General features: G+C 41.5%; 1 protein-coding gene across 3 annotated transcripts in view; it reads right to left on the bottom strand.

Annotated features, from left to right (window-relative positions):
• alcama (activated leukocyte cell adhesion molecule a) overlaps nt 1-22,046 on the bottom strand; it is a 38,122-nt gene extending 16,076 nt beyond the window's left edge. For 2 of the 3 annotated variants that reach the window (XM_048268886.1, XM_048268891.1), the window contains exon 1: nt 21,827-22,046. In XM_048268886.1, coding sequence (XP_048124843.1) covers nt 21,827-21,971 — 145 coding nt within the window. In that variant the 5' untranslated portion in view covers nt 21,972-22,046. The other variant, XM_048268892.1, reaches the window with a different exon arrangement.
• Nucleotides 22,047-23,103: the final 1,057 nt, after the last annotated feature.

Genomic DNA, 23,103 nt, shown 5'->3' with positions numbered 1-23,103 from the left:
GAATTGCTCCACTGAAATGGATATAAAACTGCATGCAATATTTTCACCTTTTGCTTTTCAGCGTCTCTCTTTGGGTAGGATTCTGGCATAAAGCCAACCCAAAGGCTTGCATTATTCCCTAGAGAACTATCCAGTGTCAGGACTTTAATGGGGACAGTTGTACCATCTGCAACATCCAACACCTTTCTCAAAGAATACGGTATCAACATTTCATGAAAGGTTCTAAAGGTCAAATGCTATCATGTTGCAATTAATGCATAGTGAAATAAATCCAGGCACCATATGTACATCAACTAAAATATCTGTATATGTTTACACTCATAGCTGAAACAAGATAGCTATATGGTTCCTGATGCTGCCATACGTATTGAGGAGACCTTATGGTTTTATGTTTTTTAATACATTATATTGTATGGCTCTTCTAAGAATAAGAGGACATGATATTATGTCAGAGACACTATGAAAATCTTGAGAGGACAGAGAAAGTTATTTGAATGCTGTGAACAATGAGTGGTAACACACTGGGGCCACTGTGTGCAATAGCAGAGTTACCAATCATTTCTTGTCATAACACAAGCGTTGAACATACCGTTTTCAAACAGTGACCTGATTGAAACGTTGCATTAAATAATTGGGAGTCAAAAGCAGTGTTGCGGACATTATATTTTTTCAATTGAGTATAGTTTTCTTTTGTCCTGCACCTGCCAGAAGGTGGGATGTGCACACTATAACTGTTTGCCAAACAGTGACCTGACCCATGGAAAAAATCAGATCTATGTTCATTATGTGCTTGAATGCTGTTTCATCTTTCCCTAAGGTTTATCCAGGTTTATCTTTCCCTAAGGTTTATCCAGGTTTATCTTTCACTAAGGTTTATCAAGATTTATTTTTCAGTATGGTTTGTCCAGGGTTTTTTCAAATCAGCAGCAGTGTTAAGAAAATGTGAGCATCACTGTGATGTAGCGTATGTGTAATCATCTTGTTTGGCGGTTACAGAGCTCTGCGTGTTGTCAAAAGAGCTTTTGCTGGACTGATGGCTCCGTCCTTTAACCAGTACCTCTCGCTGCTCACAGCCAAAAACGTTTTAATTCATTGAATAGGGTGTCAAGTGATTTGCTATGCTTTTGCTTACTGAGTGAGTCTATTATAAAGATGAGCACAAGATTAGAAAAGTGAGGACTGGGCAGAGGAAGAGTTGAGTTCTGAAATGTGCTAAAACAGGGACAAGAGCCAATTCGCTACATGAAAGTATGACTTTGGAGAATCCGCAGAGGGTGTTAATGTTATAATCTCTGACTTCCCAGATAGAGGCATTTGGTTGGGCCAACATGACTTAACTGAGCCAAATTTACAATAGAGATGCCTGGTGTAGCAAGAGTCTGCTGAGGATGATGTCTTGGTGAGGCCAAATCCAATGAAAATGGCTGACATTTACTGTTCAGAAAAATGAGCAAATATTTGTACTATCGCACTTTCCTCAACAGAGCAATGGAACTTGTCCAACAACCTGACACTGATAAGATTCCTGTTTATTTGAATTTGATCCAGTGAATTTAATGGCTCATGAGGGTTCAAGTGAGTGACTGCTGTGCAGAGTTGTTTTTACAGAGACATATGGTGTTATCTCAGCATGGATCTCAGTGAAATAACTACAGTGCATTATCAACCACCATTTTAAAAACAATTACAGACTGTATTGCTCTCATAATTACCATCATTCATACGTGGCCACACGGCAACAAAGGTAATATCGCAACCACAGTTATTTTATGATTTATACAAAGCATCAGCAACCATACTTAAAAACAAAGCACAGGCCATTTCCGGTGTGAGTACTGCCGAGCACCATTATCCTCTCGACCACTTTCCTCATTACCGCAACTCTGTTTCCACCTTAGCAATGAGCCAACTCAAACAAAACATCAAATCATACAACAGAATACTGGAAACATAAATCAGATGAATGATGAGCTCCCTGTGGACACTGGGCAGCACTAATGTGTTCATCATGCTCAAAGCTGCGGTAGCGAAACAGAAAGCTCTCCATCTGGATGGACCTGTCACTGTCGGGATTTGAAAGTGAGTTATTCCTTCACATGCTCATCTGGAACCAAAGGGACTACATAAAGGGCAGACTTATCTGCGCTAAAGGGAGGGGGTTCACACTTCCCTTGCCATGTAAATGAACGGAAAATCAATTCGCTCGATCTAGTCTCCCCCACTGATAACAAGAAGCAGATAATGCAAAAAGGCATCAGTCACATCGAAGCTACCACATCCTCTCCACCCTCCACTGGCTCTGCGCAGAGGGTGACATATTTGTTCACAAATCCGAGAAAACGGCAGAGGCAGACTCAAACACCGTTAAGGGCACTGTTCTTGCTAAGGAGGTCTTCATTAAAATTTGAGTGAGAAAGAAATAAAACAGTTTTTACCCCCACCACACCCCTCCACTTCCTCCACTTCCTTAGCTTGCTCAGGCATTTGCTAGAGCACTGAGCATAATTGACCCATCCAGGGCTCAAGCTTTCAAGAGGAGGGCCAGCGAGAGCCTAGAGTGCTGAAATAATTGACTTGATGAAATGAGGTGCAGCTCGTCTCCACCAGTCCCCATGGCACATGAACACATCTCACATCCCCTGGCGGGCTCAGCTCTGTTCGGCTCACCGCCCTGCGGACTGATCCGCTGGCTGATTAGCCCGCGTCTGCACACACTGAGAGCTAAGGTGCCCGCCATCTCCCCGGCTGCCACCACACAAATGGGCACACTTTCTCTCCGCAAACTGAGCCAATGAAAAGACTCTGGCGACAGCAGACTCTTAGCAGTTGAGTGCGACTAGATCAAAGGCAAGCAGAGCACAGCCATCAGGTGACCAGGGAAGGAGAAAGAGCTCAAAACAGTTTTCCACATCATATGCAGCACTTCAAACAGTTAAGAGAAGGAGAACTGGTGAGGTCCAAAATAGTCATCTCATGAGTGCTCTTTAGATTAATACATAATACTGAAAGTGGTTATAACAATGGGATATGTTGTAACTGAGAGGGCACAGAAATTCATTTAATCTTTGTCTATATTTGAACTACAGATGAAACGCTTCAGTCGGCAAGGTAATATTTCTTGACAATTAAAATGTTGAGTTGATAAGAAATATACAGTACAATTACATGTGAAATCTTTCATGTGCTATATGCAAGTTTGGTTAGTAGAAAAAGCATATTGAAAGATAGGTATTGAAGTGAATATCTGAGCCCCGTCCTTGCTGACGTTCTGTCTTCCCAGTGTCTCTATGCAAGTTCCTCAGATTCCTGAGCAAGGACACTAACGTAGCACAGATATGTCAAGGTACCCGTCTTGACATGTCAAGGAGAGCATAAAATGTCCATCAGATGTTTCTGGAATTCAGCCTGTTCGCTTCTAGTGGCTTAAAGAATCCAACACAGAATTCTGTGGCAACATGGACACTGACATAAAAGAAACAAATGTTGAGTTACTGCCCTGGCTGTGTTTAAGCCTGTTACATACAACTGCCAGGGACAATTGCCTGCAGGGAAACCTTTGGCAGGATGTCTATTGTTTAGCTATATGGTGCAAGGCCAAGCAGACTGACTATGCCACTCCTTCAGAAAAACACATACAGGCAGAAAACAAACAGCTTAGACCAGATTTTGCCTGCACATCATCCACAATATCCACAGGGTACAACCACAACAGCGTGCCAAGACTTAGTGCCTATACTCATCTAAAGTATAGCTGAGTAATTGAAATCAGGGCAATGTAAAGCGGTCACCTGTCTCTATTTTAGGGTCAAGAGACAAGCCCTGCATTTGAATGAGCTGATTGTATTTGAGAGGCAGATTACTAAAGAGTAGCGAGGTGTAAGTGGCCAACTGCCTGTGATGTTGAGGGGTGTTGGTGATCCCAGAGCCCAGTCAGGGAGATGGAGTGGACTTGAGAGAGAGTGATCTTTCGCGGTGGGAGTTGACAGGGGACAGAGGCTCACCCATGGCACATGCCTGGCCCAAGGTACGCCACCTATTCTCTCTGATTCGCCCCCTGAGCACTGGACTCTGGGTGCCTGTGGATCAATTGTTGGCAGTCACAGCTCAGCACAAACGTGGCAGACTGAATTGAGAGATTTTGCTCTCATTGATAGGCGAGTTCTGCCCCTGCATTGAGGCATGGGGTGGCATTTCAAACGGGGCTCCAAGACCTTGCCAAAAAAGTCTCAAGGGTACTATTCATTCCAGTTTTCTTGCCAGCTGAAGGTTTCTCCTCAGAAATAAATATTAGATGCATTCGAGCTGTTTTCCCACACACATGAAATCCAAAATATATTACAAATAAATTAGGTCTGATATGGGGATATGAAATAGCTGAGCATAAAATACATACTGTGCAATACATCTCCGGAGAATATACTGAAATTAGTTCACCACCAGAGCCCTTGGACCAAGTTTATGATGTTATGGTGGAAATTATCTTCTTTAAACAAAGAGCCCTAGCCTTTATTTGCCAATAGATCCTTATTTTTTATCAACAAATATCAGCTCTTGCTGCATCAAGGCCAGACTGGTTTTGTTTAGTGTGTTATGCCCGCTGCACAGCCTTTTCCAAATTTGGGGAAGAAAGCAGGCTGACAAAAGCTAAGCAGATCACCCACAGCATAAGGATAAGCGATGTGACCTTTGGTGCCTTTGTGACCTTTAATGTCTTGTGTATATAGTGAAGAAGAGGTGATTTTACATCCCAATAAAATGCAGCAAATAAGAGAAAGTGCTGCTCAAATCAAACACCAACGAAGCTGATGCTGATGAGGATGAACTGAATATTACACATTTGATGTAGCAGCTGTTGTAGATGCATATGTAAGATGTCAGTGTCTGCGAGATACATTTTGTCATACATTTAATGTGTTTGTCAGACAGTGTACCTCTCTGGTAGAGCTGGGATATTGCACAACAACAAAAAAGCCCATAATTCTAAAGCACAGCAACCATTTCAGACCATTATCTTACATGGAGGTGTTCACAATGGCCTGGCTCAACCCTGTTCCCTCTGTCTCCGAATGAATTTTTAAAATTCCTTCTTTTTAAAAAAAAGGAATACAAAATAAACCACAGAAGGCATCATCTTGCAAGGGCAGGCAGGTAAGTGGACTGGGCAATGACTGTGCATTATGGATGTGAAGAGGTCCCTGGGGCCTCTGAGAGGTTGCAGGAAGTCTGAGCACGATAAGACGTCAGGAGTTGCACACGCTCATCTCCTCCAACAAAACATATGCATTCATCATCTGTCCTTAATGAACTGATGCTCAGCACAGTGCAAGGCCATTTAACAACAGCCAAGAAGGAAAGAGAAAGAATCAGAGAGAGAGAGAGAAAGAGAAAGAGAGAGAGAGGGAGGGAGAGAGAGAGAGAGAGAGAGAGAGAGAGAGAGAGAGAGAGAGACAGAGAGAGACAGAGAGAGAGAGAAGCCCTGCTCCAGGGGACCATTAGGCTTCAATCTAATTTGCAGGGAGCAGGTAGAACAATGGCTTTATTTCGCTGTCTGTTTTTCTGTTTTCCATGCTAAAGAGATTAGGGCATTTTGCAATGTGATCCCGAACATAAACCAGCAAAGTGGCCTATATAGCGCATTTCAATCCTTATCATTTTTGTCTATCATGAAAAACCATTTTGGTGATTGCCATTTTAGTGCTTACAAAATAGAAAAGCCTGTAAGCCATCATGTTTGTGCTGGTGGGAGCTCGCGGGGTGGTGGTGGTGGGGGGGTTATGCTTGGTTAAGTTTGAGTCAGTAAGAACTGGAACAGTAATATGATTGTTCACAGAGTATGGATTACAATGTTATCAGTGGTAAGCCCATGGTCTCTTGTGGAGACCTCATGATACACAGCGCAACTCATACCTACACTGCACTCTGAAAGGAATTTTCAGTATGTTCATATCAACAAGGGAAACCACTTGTACCAGCCACGATGGTTTTAAACTTGTACTGTCCACATGCGTAAAGCCAGTGATCTTAGGGGAGTTACATCCCAGTAGTACGCCATTTGACAAGTTCACATGAAACGCTGGGTAACATGAGAGATGATTCACCCCTCACAAGCATGTATGTTTGTTTTACTAGGGTTTCAAGGTCTCCACGCTGGAGGCTATTTTTCTTCACCCTTTACCTTATCGGTGAAAGGCCAGCGATGTGCTTGGAATGGACAACACACCCCTCCTGTGACAAGGGAATCTTATTTTACAAAATTCACAGCAGGATAGTTTAAAAAATATATATTTTAGCCTGTATTCAAAAGAAAAACGTTTTAAATCATCCTTTGAAATGAGCTTCAGAGCTACATCTTGTGCCCATTAGGTGTGCATTCATCAAGCTAACACACTGTAGGAGTGGCTGCCAAACACCCTCTAATGCATCACATGCATCTTCATTTCTGTTGCAGAGCATTCTATGCTGAAGTCCTTAACAGTCACAACCCCCAATACACAGCGGACAGCGTTGGTATGGTCACCAAAACCATACACTTTCCACTCGTCACAGATTACTGCTGAAAAAAGGAACATGGCAGCTCTGACCACATGTAAAAACCAAACCACATCACCAAGGAAGGAGCATTTGACGTGAATGAGGCCATGATGACACACAACCATGTGAACCCAAGCAGGCTTTGACTTCCTACCCTACAGCAACAATGAACAATAGTGATGGCAAAGGAACGTGTAAACAGGCGTCTTCTCAGCTTAGAGCCAAGTATAGGCCAATAATTAATGGCAGATGGTCTGACATTATTCTCTACTAGTACACTTTCATCTGGGAGAAATATGGCTATACTGCTTTAGTAACACATTGACCACAGTTACAGGACACAGTTACAGGACACAGGAATGATTGTTCATGACTGTCTTGTGAGTAAGCACACATAACCCATTCTGAAACTAAAACACGAGAGAGGCACATACAGTATTCAGAAAGATTCTCACCATGAGAGACCAGGGTTAAAATAATGATTCACTCATGACTTAATTAAAGACTGATTCACACAACCACAGACTCTCATTTGAGGATCTTTGATATGGCAACAGCATGTGACTTCAGAGCCCTGTCATTAGCATTCCTCCTGGGGGAGTTATCGCTAAAAGCATTAATGTAGTAATGGAGTAATCAGAGCAAGCACATCTGCACTATCGAGTAAGCAGCAGCTCTTCCGGTATTTTTCCCTTTACAGGAGAGGGACATAACCCCCCCCTTCCCGCTCTCATATTTTAACACTCCTGGGCTGGTTCACTGCATGGATTTCATCACCATTAATCAGTGTGCCTGTGGCACAGCCTCTCTCCACCCTGCATGGCTGGCAGGCTGTGCTGTGAGCTAATGCAAGAGGTAGGCTAGCGAGGAGATAAGAGGTTCAACTGTTGGAGGGGTCGCCAACTGGTACTGAATCACTGGGCAACCATGCCCCATCGTACCTCTCCCAGAAACACAGCATGTTCCTCCACAGATAAGAGGCGAAACTGAGGAGATGACTCACCTAGCTTTGGTAGTGGCCCATGCCAGAAGTGGCTTTCTAAAACTTTAGCCATGGTGCTGGGCCTGAAGCCAACAAAGAAAACTCCGGGGAGTGGGCACTCCTGGCCTTGACCTCACTGGCTAAAGTTAGAGCATGAGAGAGACACACCAACAATAGCTTGCTACTTCATGAACTCTGGGTGGTATGAGGAAAACCATTCAGGAGGTGCATTTAAAAAATGTTCTTTGTCATATCTTAGATTAGGTTGTCTCATTCCAAAAAACAGCTGCTACTGAAACTTCTTGAATTCCAAAAACAGAACAATACAGACCGTTCAACAGCTGGTGCTGCACCTTCGAAGACAAATAGATCCCTCACATCTCTAACAGTTGGGTGCATTCCTCTGCCTTTCATATTTTGTTGGTGGACTATCTCAGGCAGTATTGTTTCATTCCTCAAAGTACTATTTATTTTTTCTAAGCACCTGTTCAGGGGGTGGAGAAAACATTCTCCAGAGTCTTCTCATTAAACTCCTAAAAAAGGCGATTCACTACAATGCTTTGCACAATGACCAGAGCTTGTGTACAAGCAAATGTATGAAATCTGATTTATGCCGAACAGGTGGACAAGGCAAAAGACCTGACCTGTGACAAGAACATTCTCCTGCAGCCTGCCTGAGACACCTTGTGAGCCCCCTGGGGTTAGGGGTCATAAAGGGCTAAACAAACATCGCCCACCGCTGGGGTGATAGTATCAGCTATCACACGACGGACCGGGCAGCTGGTGAGAGCCAAAGCAGAGGCTGTCAGAGGTTCTCGTCACAGCAGCTGCTTTTGTCATCAAGGTGAAGGCTGGTGTTGGGTTCGAAACGCATTCAGCTGATTTACAACAGCGTTTGACCATAGGCTTTGCCTGCACGCCCTGGAATGCAGTAGTTTCCTTTGACCACTTGAAGAGGTCAGCTATTCTTATTTTTTCCATCGTGATGGGAAAGAACACAAGTATTAATAGGGACATTTGATTGGCTGGCCTTTCAAGGGCATGGTGCCTTTTGGTTGGTACAAAAATGTGAATTCTATTAAATGCTATTTTCATGGAACCCTGAAATGGACTCTGACATGAAAGCTTTGTAAAAGCACGAGGTGACATGAAATGCAAAACACATGACGCCCTCACAATGAAATCAACACACCCTTCCTTAAGGTTCAAAGTCACAAGCAATACAGTTGCAATTAGACTGACTGGTCTGAAAATGCCAACAGACGTCCATCTGCACTTATTGTAGTAAGATGCTTGTGTGATTTCACTTCAATCTACTACAGCTTAGGATAGTTACTATGGGGGCAAAGCCACCCATTCCCCAATCAGACAAATTGTGTTCTTCCCATTGAACCTGGACAGGTCAGGCTTTCAAAGAAATCCCAGCTGGTGGATAAAGGCTCTTAAAAGGAGCAAGACGCTCTGTTCCCCGATTCCCATGTTCAGACACCATTATTCAGATTGAGCCTGGGGTAACGGCCCATTTCACGCTCAGCAGAGGGTCACCCTCTCCCATTCCTCCATGGCCTCTATTTCCTCACAGTCCCAACCTAACACAGACCTCTTTTCCCGCCATACAGAAAAGAAAGATTTTTCTCTTTACAGAGGCACACACACACACATGCACGCACACACGCACACTCACTCACAGACACACAGGCCTATGCCTGGCATCAGGCATGAACTCTTCAGAAGTACTACTCAAATTAAAGCGTGGTAATTCATACATAGTGAAGTTGGTAACCTTTGAGTGTTTTGGCTCCAGTATGTCTGGCGTCAGATATGCACAGCAGGAACTGTGCCAGCCAATGCACTGTAAGTCAATAAATATAAACCACTTAAATGATCTCTAATTATACTTCAGGAACAGTTTTTTATTCCTGTGTTTTTCAATGTTGAGAACGGGATATTTGGGAGAGACAGGCAAAAAAGCAGGATATCTCCTGGTTATTTACAGGCGCTCTCTGAGACACATTACTTAAGCCAAGACATAAAAACATGTATTATCCACAGACGTTCCACAGAGCCTGGAACTCTTATCAGTCTGAGATTAAGGGACGCCAAAAGGTGCCATGGCCCCTTACTGCCCCAGACGTAGCAAACAATTCCTCACCAACAGCAACGAAGAAACAATCTAGCTTGATTGCTAGATTCCTTTCTCTTTGTTAAGAGTGGTGGCCCTCAACCCCGCACCCAAACCCTGAGCCCCTGCTGGACACTTAACCCCCATTGAGCAATCAACATGACACAAGCAGAGCCTCCAAATCAGCTCCAGGAAAAGGGTGTCTTTCAAACGCTCACACCAATCTCAGTGTTTATCAGGGACGTTAATGGAGGCTGACCACTAAGTGATGCTACCCAGCAGCCCAGGGTTGGCCTGAGGTGAAAGCACTTCCTGGCCTGGCTTCAGTTGTCCTGCTAAAATGGTCTTCGTCAGCAGGCACTTCCACTCGGCTGTCCTCGGGGAGAGCACATCCATGAGCCATGTTTGACTTTGCATGTGAGCCATGCCCCTGTTATGGAGCCTAAACAGAGACCACAGCACTTAGAGAATTAGCATTTGTCTTTAAGAGCAGTTCTGCAGATAGAAGTCTCTCCCCCACAACTCCTGTTTACTCTAGAAAGGCTCTTCCATGTACAATGGAGCTACATTCCAGACTGAAAGCAGAATACACTCAAAATACACATTTTTTTTTCATGTTCCAAAAGGCAAGTCAATATCTGATACAAACAAGGATATTACTTTAAAAAGTAGTCCTGTGTGCATGATGGCAAGATGATGCTAAATGGATTGCACAACAGGAACCTCACCTTCAGAAATGACCTCAGGCTATAAAAATGAGGATTACAAGTTACTCTTCCACACAAGTGGCTGGTTGTTTTAAAAAAAACTTGTTTTTGCATCGACATTATGGCACCAGGGACTGCATAGCCTACAGGACTACCCAAGAATTCTAGTTCAGTAGTCAAGTCCAGTCCCATGGTGTGCAGAAGTCCAGTACATCAATATGTTTTCACTTGAGGTGGAAGTTGCTCAGGAGGTAGAGGTGTTGTTTATAGACTGGAAGGTCGCTGGTTCGAGCCTGGCTCAAAACTCCAAACTACTCTGTATGTACAGGTTGGCACCTGACATTTCACCTTCTGTCATCATTGTATGGGTGAATGTGAGGCATTACTCAGTCCATTTACTATTACTTGATCACTAATGTAGCCATAAAAGCATATCCAAGCACTCAGAGGAAAGGTCATGAAACTATATATTACTTTTTCCTGTACCATCGGAGATCAGGGCTTTGATTTTGGAGGAAAATCTGATCTGTGCAGCATAGACAACGACCTGTGCAGGGACACAATGTGTGCTTTGAGGCTCAATAAAGGACTACTGAGATGCCCTTAGTAGCCAAGAAGACACTGAGGAGTGTCAATAGCACTGCCCTTGCATGAATAAATGAAATGACCAAGGCTAGGTCACACTGATAGCAGCACATTCTTCTGCTGGGCTTTGACGGCCAAGCTCTAGAGGTTGGGCAGGTGTGAGTGACGCTGGCCACAGAGGCCCCAGTGTTGGGCACTCTGTCAGCCAGGGGTCGGGTTGGTACGGCTGTGGGTCGGGCACCGGAGCTGGAGCCCAAGGTCATCTCCTCTCACTGTGTAACTGATTAAAGGCCTCGCTCCAGGGCCACTACGCTGCAGCCTCAACCTGCAGGGCCCTGCTGATGGCTTATCACGAGGAGGTGTGCCGGAATCGTCCATCTGCTCACAACGACACTGATAAGCCCTGTGGGACTTGGGCACCTGATGCCTGTGTGAGCCGGCCAAGCCTGTGGGAGGCCACGGCCCTGGGAAAACATCCAGTCAAGCAGCAAACCTCAAAACACCAACCACAGCAACTTGTGAGAGCAAAAAAGAAAATCACAAGATTGTTCCACCTTACCTTGTAAAAGCAGTTAGGAAAGCCGTCAGGAAACTCCACCATTACCCCTAGTCTATGCAAAAGGGAGTTTCTCAACATAATTAAAATATGCTAATGTGATTTACAAGCCACAATAGTTTAACTGGAGGAATGTTTTTGCTAGAGTTAAACCACAATGTTAACTTAAAATGGGAGCCATTCAAATGAGATGAATTAAATGACCTTCACTGACACACAAATCTCTCTCTTAGGGGTATATTTAAAAAGTGAGAGAAAGACAAAAGTAAAAAATGTGCTTCTAAGCCCAATGAAGCTCCTGAGGGTATGGATTCCTAACAAAATTGCTTGACACCAGCGCAATTGTATTTCCCCATGCAGTTAACCACACAATGCAAACAAAATGCAAATCATGATTAAAAATCCAAAAATTCAGTCAATGGCTATACAGCCTTGAAAGAGACAAAGTGAGAGTTAAATGATTCACAGCTTGGTCCAGTGGCACAGTCGAACACACAGGAAAATAGACTGCTCTTTTCACTTGCTCTTGCTTCACTTGTATGCGCTAGTCATACTTGTTGTACATGTACTGTACATTGACTGTATATAAGGTACATGTACAAGTGACCTGGAATCAAAAGCAAATACACTACTGTATCGCATATTTGCTTCCAAGCCCCTTATTTTGCCTTTGACAGCAGGAGGACAGGAAAGGGAATGCGTTTGTAATGGCTCATGGCATATCCATATAAAATGTCCCAAACATTTATTTTGCAGTGTGCTATCTGTCATATCGACCTGCCATTTCAGACACTACTAAATTGATTCAGTGGAGAGTAGAGAGAGTGCTGGAGAATGTTCCAGCCAATTTATCACAGCGCGCTCAAACTGGATGATGCTAGCAAACAAAGACCAACAGTGTTAGCCTCCCTACATGTGCTACCATGCTGCATATCTGTTCTCTGTGTTTAGACCCAGAGAGCCCACACAGAATGAACCAATACAGACAGTTCCTGGGACCACAGTGGTGCAGAATTGAGTGATCATATCCAGTCAACACAAACTTTGTCTGATTTGAACTCCGTTGAGCACATCTGGAATATTTTCAGATAGAATATAGCATATCCTTCCAGACTCTGTTCCAAAACACACAAATACATACATGGAAAAATACCACACACCTTTATACAGACAAACACAGACACACACAGAGAGTAAGACAACTGTATAAATGTGCTATAACCTGATTACCAGCTCGCTCAACAAGTAAAACATGAGACATGACACTGAAGCTGAGAGATGGCAAACAGGAAAGGAATGCAACAGAGCATGTATTTCTGGACTAGTCACATGTTCACATAGAGCAAAACTCATCAAGCTAAACAATGGATCCAAAAAGGGTGACTGTACTGATTTCACAAATGCAGGATTCAAACCATGTCCGAGGAAAGTGTGACCAGGTTGTTCAGTGGGTGATTAATCAGAATATGTACAGTGAAGAACATCATTGTGGTATAATTGCTAAAGCACTGAGTCATTGGCATGGTGTTTCAGAAGGACTCCATGTGCTTTTAATTATGGTGTATATTTGACTGATCAAAGCCTCTAGTGCCCGCTCAATACATCTGAGGGGGTTACCCCCACTGTATGTAGAAAAACCTCATGAATAATTTGAACAGAAAGACAATGAAAAATCGCCTTCCCAGCATACTGCATGCAGCAAAACACTTCTTTGATTATATTGCATTAGAAGATTATTTTGCAATGTACTGGGGGGGAAATTGTTCTATTTCAGCAAAGGCATACAGTTAAAAGATGAATTTGGACTACACTGGAGCCTCAGAACATCAACATGCAATCATGTTGCAGTATTTTAATAGGGTCACTGGTTGGTTATACAAAAAATAATGAGCATACCAATTCAAAAATGAGTGTCCAGGCACAGTAAACATGTAGAGGTTTGACATAATTTCTGAATTTCATGGACAGTCAACCTTCCCAACCCTTCGTGACAGCCTTGATTATTAAAACATGAGCACATCTGATTCTGCTGCAACACAAATATTCCTCTTATTGATGTGCTGCCTGCTAAACACTCCCCCAGTACTGAGTTGGGTTCTGCATAAGAAAAAATATCCATCCACAGACAGAGACAAAGACTATCTATGCTTAACTCCACTAAATTAGCCATATTTTAATAAGCTAATAGCACAGCATGCAAGATAGTTTTTCCACAATATATTTGAAAATGAAAAAAAAAAAAAAACTGTTCAATGCCAATAACTTTGAGTTTCAAATAAAATTCCACACCAAAGACGATTGACTCTCCATTGGATGTTTCTTTTCAAAAGACCTAGTCATCAAGCATCACCATGGTGGTGTATGTGAAACATGCATGAACATGTGAAATAAGTTAGAATACTGCATGCTTTATAAGCAATATCAGCAGACACATTCGCCTAATGTGGTTTACAAGAAAAGGCATAATAACGGTGCATGCATTACAAAGTCACTCACAATTCGTTCACAATTAGTTATATGATCATACATTTTATTCACCTGAATAAAACTGCTTTTTAAGAAGCATCAGATAAAACTTTTTATTAAAATCCCATTCCTACAGCAGTTGATACAACTGAGATATAAATTAGCCCAGGAGCTGTCTTTTCATGACTTTGAAGTTATACCCCTTAAATATTCCACAAGCCTAAACTAGATCTAATAGCAAATAAGAAAAGTTGAAAATTAGTTGAGATATTCCATCCCCCTAACAGAAATGTATATTAAGCACATTATAACTCCAGTTAAAGTCCTCCTGCACTGCAGATTCCATTTACTCCAAGGTTATCTTGCTGTTATAGGCTGCTCTATGTTGTTCACTTGAATGAAGTGTCTTCATTGGTTCTCATCTCAGAACTACTTGAAAATAATCGTGCAATTTTGTCAGGGAAACAAAACCTCTAAAACTAAACAATCCCTTGTTGAAACAATCTCAATAAAAAAAGTGCATCAACAACATCGTTCTAATCTAAAACTGCATGTTTTCAAGCCATGTGTGACTCATTTTTCTTATGACTAGATTCATAGCACCACAGAACCTAGGAAAAGCATGCAAACACAACTAAAATTCACTTTAAACATTGCTTGAGGCTTGGTCTTATTTTAGACCTCTTCTTGTCTGTTTGAAATTGCATTTTAAAGAGCAGACATAAAGCCAAGACATCTTCTGAACTGAATGAAAAGATAAACCCAGCTTTTCTTTGTTGTTTTAATCAAGTTGAACTACGCAATACAGCCTGTAGCTGAACCACATCAATGCAGGGGACACTTCAATACAGCTTTACCTCAAAGATGTTTAAGGCCTTTTGAATGTTTCTGGTAAGGTTAAATCCCCAACATGAAATCAAAAGGTTTTCTGCACAACAAAGCATTAAGTAAAGCATGCCCCTAACCCTCTTGGGGAGATGCTATGATCCTCACAGTGATTCCCTGTACAATCTCAGAGCGTGTGGCTTAATATTTCAGATACTGCATCTCAACAACAATGGCTAAGGTTTTTATTGTTCACATGTTCTTTGTCTTCTGGCTTCACCTCAAAATTGCAGATGAGTATATGACAGCCCAGATTGAGGGACTTTGCAAAATTTTGTCTGGACATCAGCTGTCAACATCTCTACTTACTCTACAAAGAAAGATCAGCCAACCACGAGGTGGAATGCACCAAGTCCATTGGCCATACATACTTAATGACCCCTCACAGGTGCTTGGGACATGAAAGGCATGGGGTCAGGGAGCTTGCCTCAGCTGTTAGATGAGCCAGGAGAACAATAGCCATTTCACTGTCAAAAACAACAGCTGCTTAGCCTGGGATGATGAGCCAATGGTTTTACACAGTATTCCGAAGACAACGTGAAGGGCCAGGGTCGCCTGCTCTGGGATTAATTTGATGAATGGGGGTTTCTACATTATGATTTATTTCCACAAGCCGGTATGATAATGTCAGGCTTGGCCACAATAATTGCAAAAATATGGAAATTCTGCAATTAGCTGCAACTGTCTGAGCCTCACATGATGTGTGAAGAAACATAATATATTAATATTATACAAACAAAAGAATTCATGAACAGATATGATTTCTTATATTTCAGGGAAATTATGAACCCCACATGTCTATTATAACATAATCACCAGCTGACTGCAATGAGTTGAACTGTGGCTAAATAAAAAACTAAATAACAAACACTAAGGTAGCTATCTACACTGAGACCTCAACAACAGTGGGAAAACAATGGCTGAGCATTCTTTGCTTACATTGTGCAAAATGTACTTGAACGTTCTCTCTCAAAGATGCCTTTGTCTTCACAGTAAACTGAATTATCTCACAAGCTTAAGTACTGCCAATGCATCACTTTGTGCACTACAGAGAGACTAATGCAGCCACACAGTCTCCAAATAAATTTACACAAATGAAGCATCAAGCCCATTAGGAAAAAACATAGTGGTGCAGCATGAAGTAGATGAGAAATAAAAAAAATATATAATTTGACTGATCAAGAGTTGATACTGTATTTAACACCTCTTATCTATCTTTGACTTAATATAACCTTTATTTCAAAATTGTGGTCTCCTGAGATCAAAGATATTTTTATGCACACCCATTTTCTTTATACCTTACCCTTAGGCAATTTCGCCCCCACACCTTCCAGTCAAGTTCTGCTCTCTGACAAGAACACAGGCATTTCCTGAAGCCAAGAGAGCTGTATACCTGGTTGAGGGTATAGGCAGCACTTTATCAGCCACCGGCTGTCAACATACACATGAACTCACACCATTAGCTTTCATCTGTTTTCAGACTGAAGGTGTGAAGTTTATTGCCCTATGAGAGTAAAGTCCCTATCTGGATAAGTATACTAGCTCAGTCCCCATCAACTACATACTTATGCAACTGTCTATAAATAATACTGACAGTGTTACATTGACTATAATGGCGCTGAACTGAACAACTACCGATAGAGATGGCTGCAAATAAATGAATAAGTAAAATAGCAGATTAATATATCCATTGCAAAGATTTCCACAGTCCTCACACAAGAAGGTGTTAACAAGGACAAGAATTCAAGAACTGACAAATTTAATGACTGCAAAGGTAGTGTGTCTTGAAGAATTAAGATTAATTATTAATTGTTAATTGCTATAGCTAGTTAATAAATGATATTGCCAAGGAAACTGAGACCAATCAGCAAGTGCTTTGCTTAATCTATCATGGCCTCTTTTCATGTTAATGTAATTCCCAATACTATGCAAATGTCGTACTTCTTTGATTGAATGTGGTTCCAGTGTCATGTTATACCATTAGCAAACCAAATGGCCTATCCTCCCCACTGACCCAACATAGCATTAAATCAATCCACATGGCTTATTTATAGCAGCGTCTTGCTAAGACAACAATTCTGCTGTTCAATCTGTGATTTAAACACCGCTGGTGAAGTAACACTAAATACCCGAGGAAGGCAGACCATGACCATGAGAGTCCAGACACACATTTGACCCTTTTAATTTGTGAGATGCATCGTGATAAGCCACATAGGATAGATTAATGACATGGATCCATCTCCCCCTCAAGGATCCTTCAAGGACATTTGTCTCTAGTAAGCTGCATCTCCTTTCTACACCCTGTCATTTGTTGTCATCTGTGCCCCCAGTATGGGTATAGAAGTTCTTCTAAATAACAATAATGTCCAACTACTTTGTAATTGTTCTACACTCTAGCATTGCACAAAAAACACAGTATACCAGTCTATGATGATTTCTTTAGCATATGCACATCCAGATTTGTTGTGTTAGCCTTGAAACATAAAGCAGCTCCTATGAATGCCTGCATTGTGTGGATCCTGAGAGAGGGTCATTAAAGCACCCAAACCCTTTCATGACCCACTTCAGGCATTCCACTTCCACCCGTGTTGCCTGTAATTGTAATCACTCGCTCTCAACAGGGCCATCCCTATAAAGCCACAGCTTTGTGCCACCTCACGTGTGATGAATTTATCCTGCAATGCTGTGCCAGCCTAAGCACAGAGAACTCTGGGAGGCCCCCTCTCTGCCTGTCCACAGACACACATCCGTTAAGGATTTGTGAAAGAAAAAAAGCCTCCCTCTGTCATGCCCTCTAGGCTTCAAAGCGTCATTTAAGGAGAGGAGAGAGGCAGGCTGAGGTGATCCCACAGACATGAAGAAATGTAATCTGCACATCAGAGAGAGCATCAAAGGAAAGGATTCAAACTGGTGAATCAAGTTATCGTATGGTTTGCATGGTGAGCACAAAAGTTGTGTGGTTTGGAATGTCATGTCGAAAGCATAAGTTTAAATAAAGTAAGGCACTCAGTAAAAGTTTGAAAAAATGCACACTGCAATTCAAAAGATTTGTTCTAATAGACAAAAATGGCAACACATTCTGTAAAAAGTGACCTTCACTGTCCCCATGGAATTGGTGTCTTTAATGAGCATTAGCCTATCGTTGAATTAATTAGGATCAGTAACCCAACTGTAGAATTCTTGGTCTAATAGGCTGCTTTTGTGTACTCACGAACCAAAAGGTTACCAGTAGCTGTTGAGCTTCTAACTGAGATTGGCTACAGAGTGAAAAGCACACCCTTTGAAGGTGAAGAGTATATTGTTCACTAATTGATACCTACAGACCTCACTGAAGAAAGTAATTGGCTGTGCTGTCAATAGCTGTTAATCTCCTGACCTTGATACTGATGTGGACATCGATACAAATTCAGTACCAGGCCAATAATGAGAACCATCAGGGTACTAGCTTTTACAGTGCAAACACACCAAAACAATTGGGTATGATTTAAGAACAAAGTCCACAATTGGGAAAACGAGAAGGGGCTGTCTGTGTGGGACTGATCAAAGTCATATCATGTTCGAGCCTGCCATATAGGGCATTTATGATGGAGTATGGGGAGCTATCCAGTTAATGTCTGGCATTTTCACAGCAGCATAAAGCTCTTGGCTGTTGATAGGCACTTCAGAAAGCCAAGGGAACTTTCTCCTGGTGACAGACCGGGAGTCTGTGAGTCTATATGGTCAGTTAAGATTTCTTTGATGGCTATTGATTTTCCTTAAGTGCGTCTTGACAACAAGCCTTGGGGTTTCCACAACTCAATGGAAAGCAGACTGTTCACAGAGTGTTTGGTGACAGCAGGAATTAGGGAGCATTTTTATAAACTTCCTGACTTGGTTTTGTCGGGGAGTAGACAGGAAATCTTTGCTGTTTCTAATTCAAAACCATACATAATCTCATGTGTGTACTGCAGTCAAACTTACATTTACATAAGTCCTTCAATTACTTAATATTTCATTCTTATTATACTGTTAGTACATTTTACTATTTATATTACATCAGTATGACAGATGACTGATATTGTAAATGGAAATTCGAAGCCCACTAGGCAATGATTTTATAAATTCTAACCTAAACCATGTATTAATCAATTGTATGACTATAAGCCTGATGAAAAATGGATAAATTCCTTTTATAAACTGTTTTCAATCAGACAAAGGAGAGCCCCAAGTTTATGATGGATATGATTGGTTTGGTCTCTGAACAGTCATTCTGGTAATTCAGATGGAAGGTCCCCCTTCAGCATAGCAAAGATTAGCCCATTAGCAGATGAGTGGCTGGTTCTACTCACGAGATGAGCAACAACAGGGGTGAGACCTGATGAGGGGTTTGGAAAGGGGGTGGGGCACCCAGCGGTAAAAAGCAGATGCCTTGCCTGTCACAGGAATAAAGCAATCTGCCATAAAAGCTTTTTGTGACGACTTTCCCCCCTTTTCACAGTGCAGCCTGGTCCCTGGTGGTGTTTGCATAGATAATAGACTCAAGACTGCCCTGATAGAGGTGAGGCCTCTCCTCACCAGTATATTTTGTTGTTTAATCACAGAAATTGGTTTGGGTTTAGTTATATCTAAGTTGATGCCTTGAGGGATATTTTCTGAATATATTCAAATTTGCATGGTGTAAGTTACACAATAGTCCAAAACATGATAGTCCAATATTTTGTTCTAAGCATTGCCATATCTAATACACTAGATATGTAACTTTATGTTGTATGACAAAACTGTAACAAGTTATGGGAACAGTTTGCTGTGGTCTGCTGATGTCATTTGAATGACGTGTTTGAGTTGGAAATTCCGTATAGAGATAATAAGTCTGCATATTTATATTTCTCTGGAAAGTAAGCTTCTAAGGAACCCCCCAGCATGGTGTTTCAGTTCCTTGTTTGATACTTATTACTCAACAGTCATAAGGAATGTCATTCATTGCATCACATGATTCACACATATGCATAATTTATTATGTTCTAATAAGTGAAAATAGAACATGACTATAAAATGTACCGGGCTGGGTTGAGACTCCTCTGCTGTTGTTATTGTTTTAATCATAGGGCAGTATCTTCTTTAAAGACTAACAAAAAATAAAGAAACCTCACTGTCAGTCAGACAGATAAGAGTAGACAAGATTTTATTAAACACAGGCTGACAAACATCAGTTGTACAACATAGGATTGATGAATACTGCAAGGGAGGTTTTCTGTGCTATATTCAGGTTCTGATGTGGAAAACAAGAAGAGCACCTAATCTAGCTTTCCCCCAAAATAACGCTTACATTGTCAGGGAAGATCAATCATATCTCCCTACAGTAGTGCTTTAAAGGTTTAACTGACCTTTCTCTGACTGTTCCCACATCCGTAGGGACTTCAAGATTAAGACTAAACTCACTTATCTTCTCTTCAAGATATGTTTACAAGATGATGCACTGCTCCATTCTGAAGTCATTTCAAAGGAGGTCACTACATTATTTTGGGTTATTTCTTTGTGTAACCGTGCACACAGATTGTCTTGTCAAGTTGACTCCTTATTAGCGACTAATGATTAGGGCACATCCTTCTAACCATGAGAAGCAAACAAATCTGACAAACAGATACTCTCAGATACACACTGTTTTATAACCAGCTACAATAAAGGTATACAAAATATATTGTGAAATCATGGAAGTCATCAAGACTGTTCTGAAATATGTCAGTGTCCACAGCAGGATCGGTTTGTTTCTGGTTTGTTTTAAGACCGATACTCACACAAAATCAGCGCAAAATCGCAAAGAATCTGTCCCAAACTGACGCTATGAAGGTAATTAAGCAATGCACTATACCTTTTCATGGAAATTCATCTATTTTCTACATTGACGACAATTGGGATCCATACATGAACTGGCCTCATAATTTCTAAACCCAGTTGGTGTTAAGTCAGCTCAAAATGTAGGCTACCACTAAGCATATATTCACACATAGACAAGGTTGTATTCAGCTCGAGGTCGGTAAGCATTTCTTGTTAAGCCTCGCTAAGTAATTTCTTTTACTGCCTAAAATAGATCACGTGAATCATCTGGATGAACTTTACAGCATTACACTGTTAGATAGCCTAGGCTATTACATTGCCCAGAAAAACCTCAACTGGCGAAAACCTGTCTCCGACAATAGGCTTCAGTAGTCCAAAAACGCATATCACCTATTTGGATAGGCGAACAGGGAAATAACTCCGCGACAGCGTTGTCAGCTCCCTTCCACTCCCTACCTTTAGTTCCGTGGCTAACTGTAGCCTATTACTCCATTATAATCATGTTTTCAGGCTGACTAATGTCAACAAGATATAGTGGCGATGTCAATTAGAATCCTTTAAAGTAAGCGATAGACCATCACATCCATAAACTGTAAACTTTGTTTCAGAAAAGGAAAAGTTGAACCGCAATTGTAAAGTCATTCACCACATTGAGAGAAGAACTCCACAGCACCTTTTTTAGCCGAAGTCTAGTGTAGGCCTATATTTTATCTGTTGGGCACTTGTTGATTTTAAATATAGCCGGATAGCGTAGAAACCAAACCAAAACTAGACTTGTCTTCAATAGCCTACAACTTGGCAAAAGGAATCAGCGAAACCAACCAAATATCCCACGTAGCTTCCCGAAGAGTATCCAAAAGGCGGAAAACATATTAAAACAGATTACCAACATACCTTGCAGAAACATTACGGCAGTGATGAAGACACGCAGGAGGTACGAAGATGAACCCATCTTTCCGAAATTAACGTTCTTCCTTATGCAGAGAGTAGTCTAACTGATAGGCTATTGTAAGTGTTCTTCGGTTCAGATGTGGAAAGCCACAATTTGATATTTGGATCTGAAATATTAAGCTATTTATCGAGTATCGACTAACGTGTGTCCAGTGTCCACGTAGGCTACGCACTGTGAACAAGTGATAGCGTGAGCAGGTGAAACCAGACTGAACATAAAAACCAACCTCGAGGGTATTGTACAAATTCTCCGCCCATAGTCCAGCCCTCATCTGGGCGGGTAAAGCACACTTGCTGCAGGTAAATTACCACATGAGAAAGTCCAAAAAATTCTATGCCTTTTGGAAAAGCAGATTGGTATCCGGAAACCATCACCCATGAACACGTAAAGAAACCAAATTGGTGGACAATATAACAAATAGGCCTATGTTAATGAAGTTTAGGCTACTTAGCTGCATATAGGGCTTAGTCTAGTCCAACGGAACAAAGCTTGTCTTTGTCACTTTCATACCGCAGCTTCAGGTTTGGTGAAGTAGCCAACATCTCACTAAGTTTCCTTCTTTAAATATGACGATGCGTATCAGTTTCAGACAGCAGAAACTCAACGAGCAGCCATGTTCAGTGTATGACATTTATTCCAAAGCCATATTCTGCAGTGCCAGTTCAGTGCAGGAAATGTTCTAAATTTAGTAACCCTTGGCTGATTTACAAAAAAATCGTTTTCCACCCACCATCTTTAATTCATAGCATATCTGTTTCAGCTTTGATGGTTGAAACAGAGAAAAAACATATTTTGGTTATATGTTTGGTTGTATTTTGTATACATAATGCAGATCTACAGGATGCTTAAATGTGCAATGCAGATCACAACATTCCCTTTAGTAATACATCAACTTTCCATTTCAGATTCTGCTGTCTGTAATTGCCCATGTGTGTTTTGTCTGATTCAAGTTGATTTCAAGTGGATATGAGTGGTGTGTGTGCAGTTGTAGTTAGCTGTCCCTTTAAAGTATTTCCCAGGCATTAACTCTGTTTATGTCTAAATTGACTGTGATATGCTTTCGGCATAATGACACTGTTCTGACCCCCAATCGTCAGAATGAAAAAAAAGAATGGCTATATTCAAGACATATAGAACTTATTCATTTATATTAGCAGTTAAAGGATCAAACGCAAACATCTCTTTGAAGTATGCTGAAAAGTGGTTACTTTGACATTTTTTGTCAGATCTAGATTCCTCACCAGAGGTTCTTTTCCCTCTATACTGTCATTCCTATATAAAGGAGCATAACTTCTGACACAAATGAGCAAAGTAAGCACTGATATGCATGCAGATCATTTGTACATCAAATAGTGGATCATTTCATCATTCTCCAGTGAATCTATGTTAAGAGCCACTACATATGCCTGTGTATTTCACACTATGCGTTACAGTTGGCATTTACATTGCTGATGCTGTAACAGGTGTGCTGTAGATAGTTGGGAGTGCTGCATAAGGTACATT

Source organism: Alosa alosa, chromosome 2 (genome assembly GCF_017589495.1).
Source record: "Alosa alosa isolate M-15738 ecotype Scorff River chromosome 2, AALO_Geno_1.1, whole genome shotgun sequence".
NCBI lineage: Eukaryota > Metazoa > Chordata > Actinopteri > Clupeiformes > Clupeidae > Alosa > Alosa alosa.
Note: the sequence above shows the minus strand (reverse complement) of the source record. Positions and strands in the feature narration are given on the sequence as shown.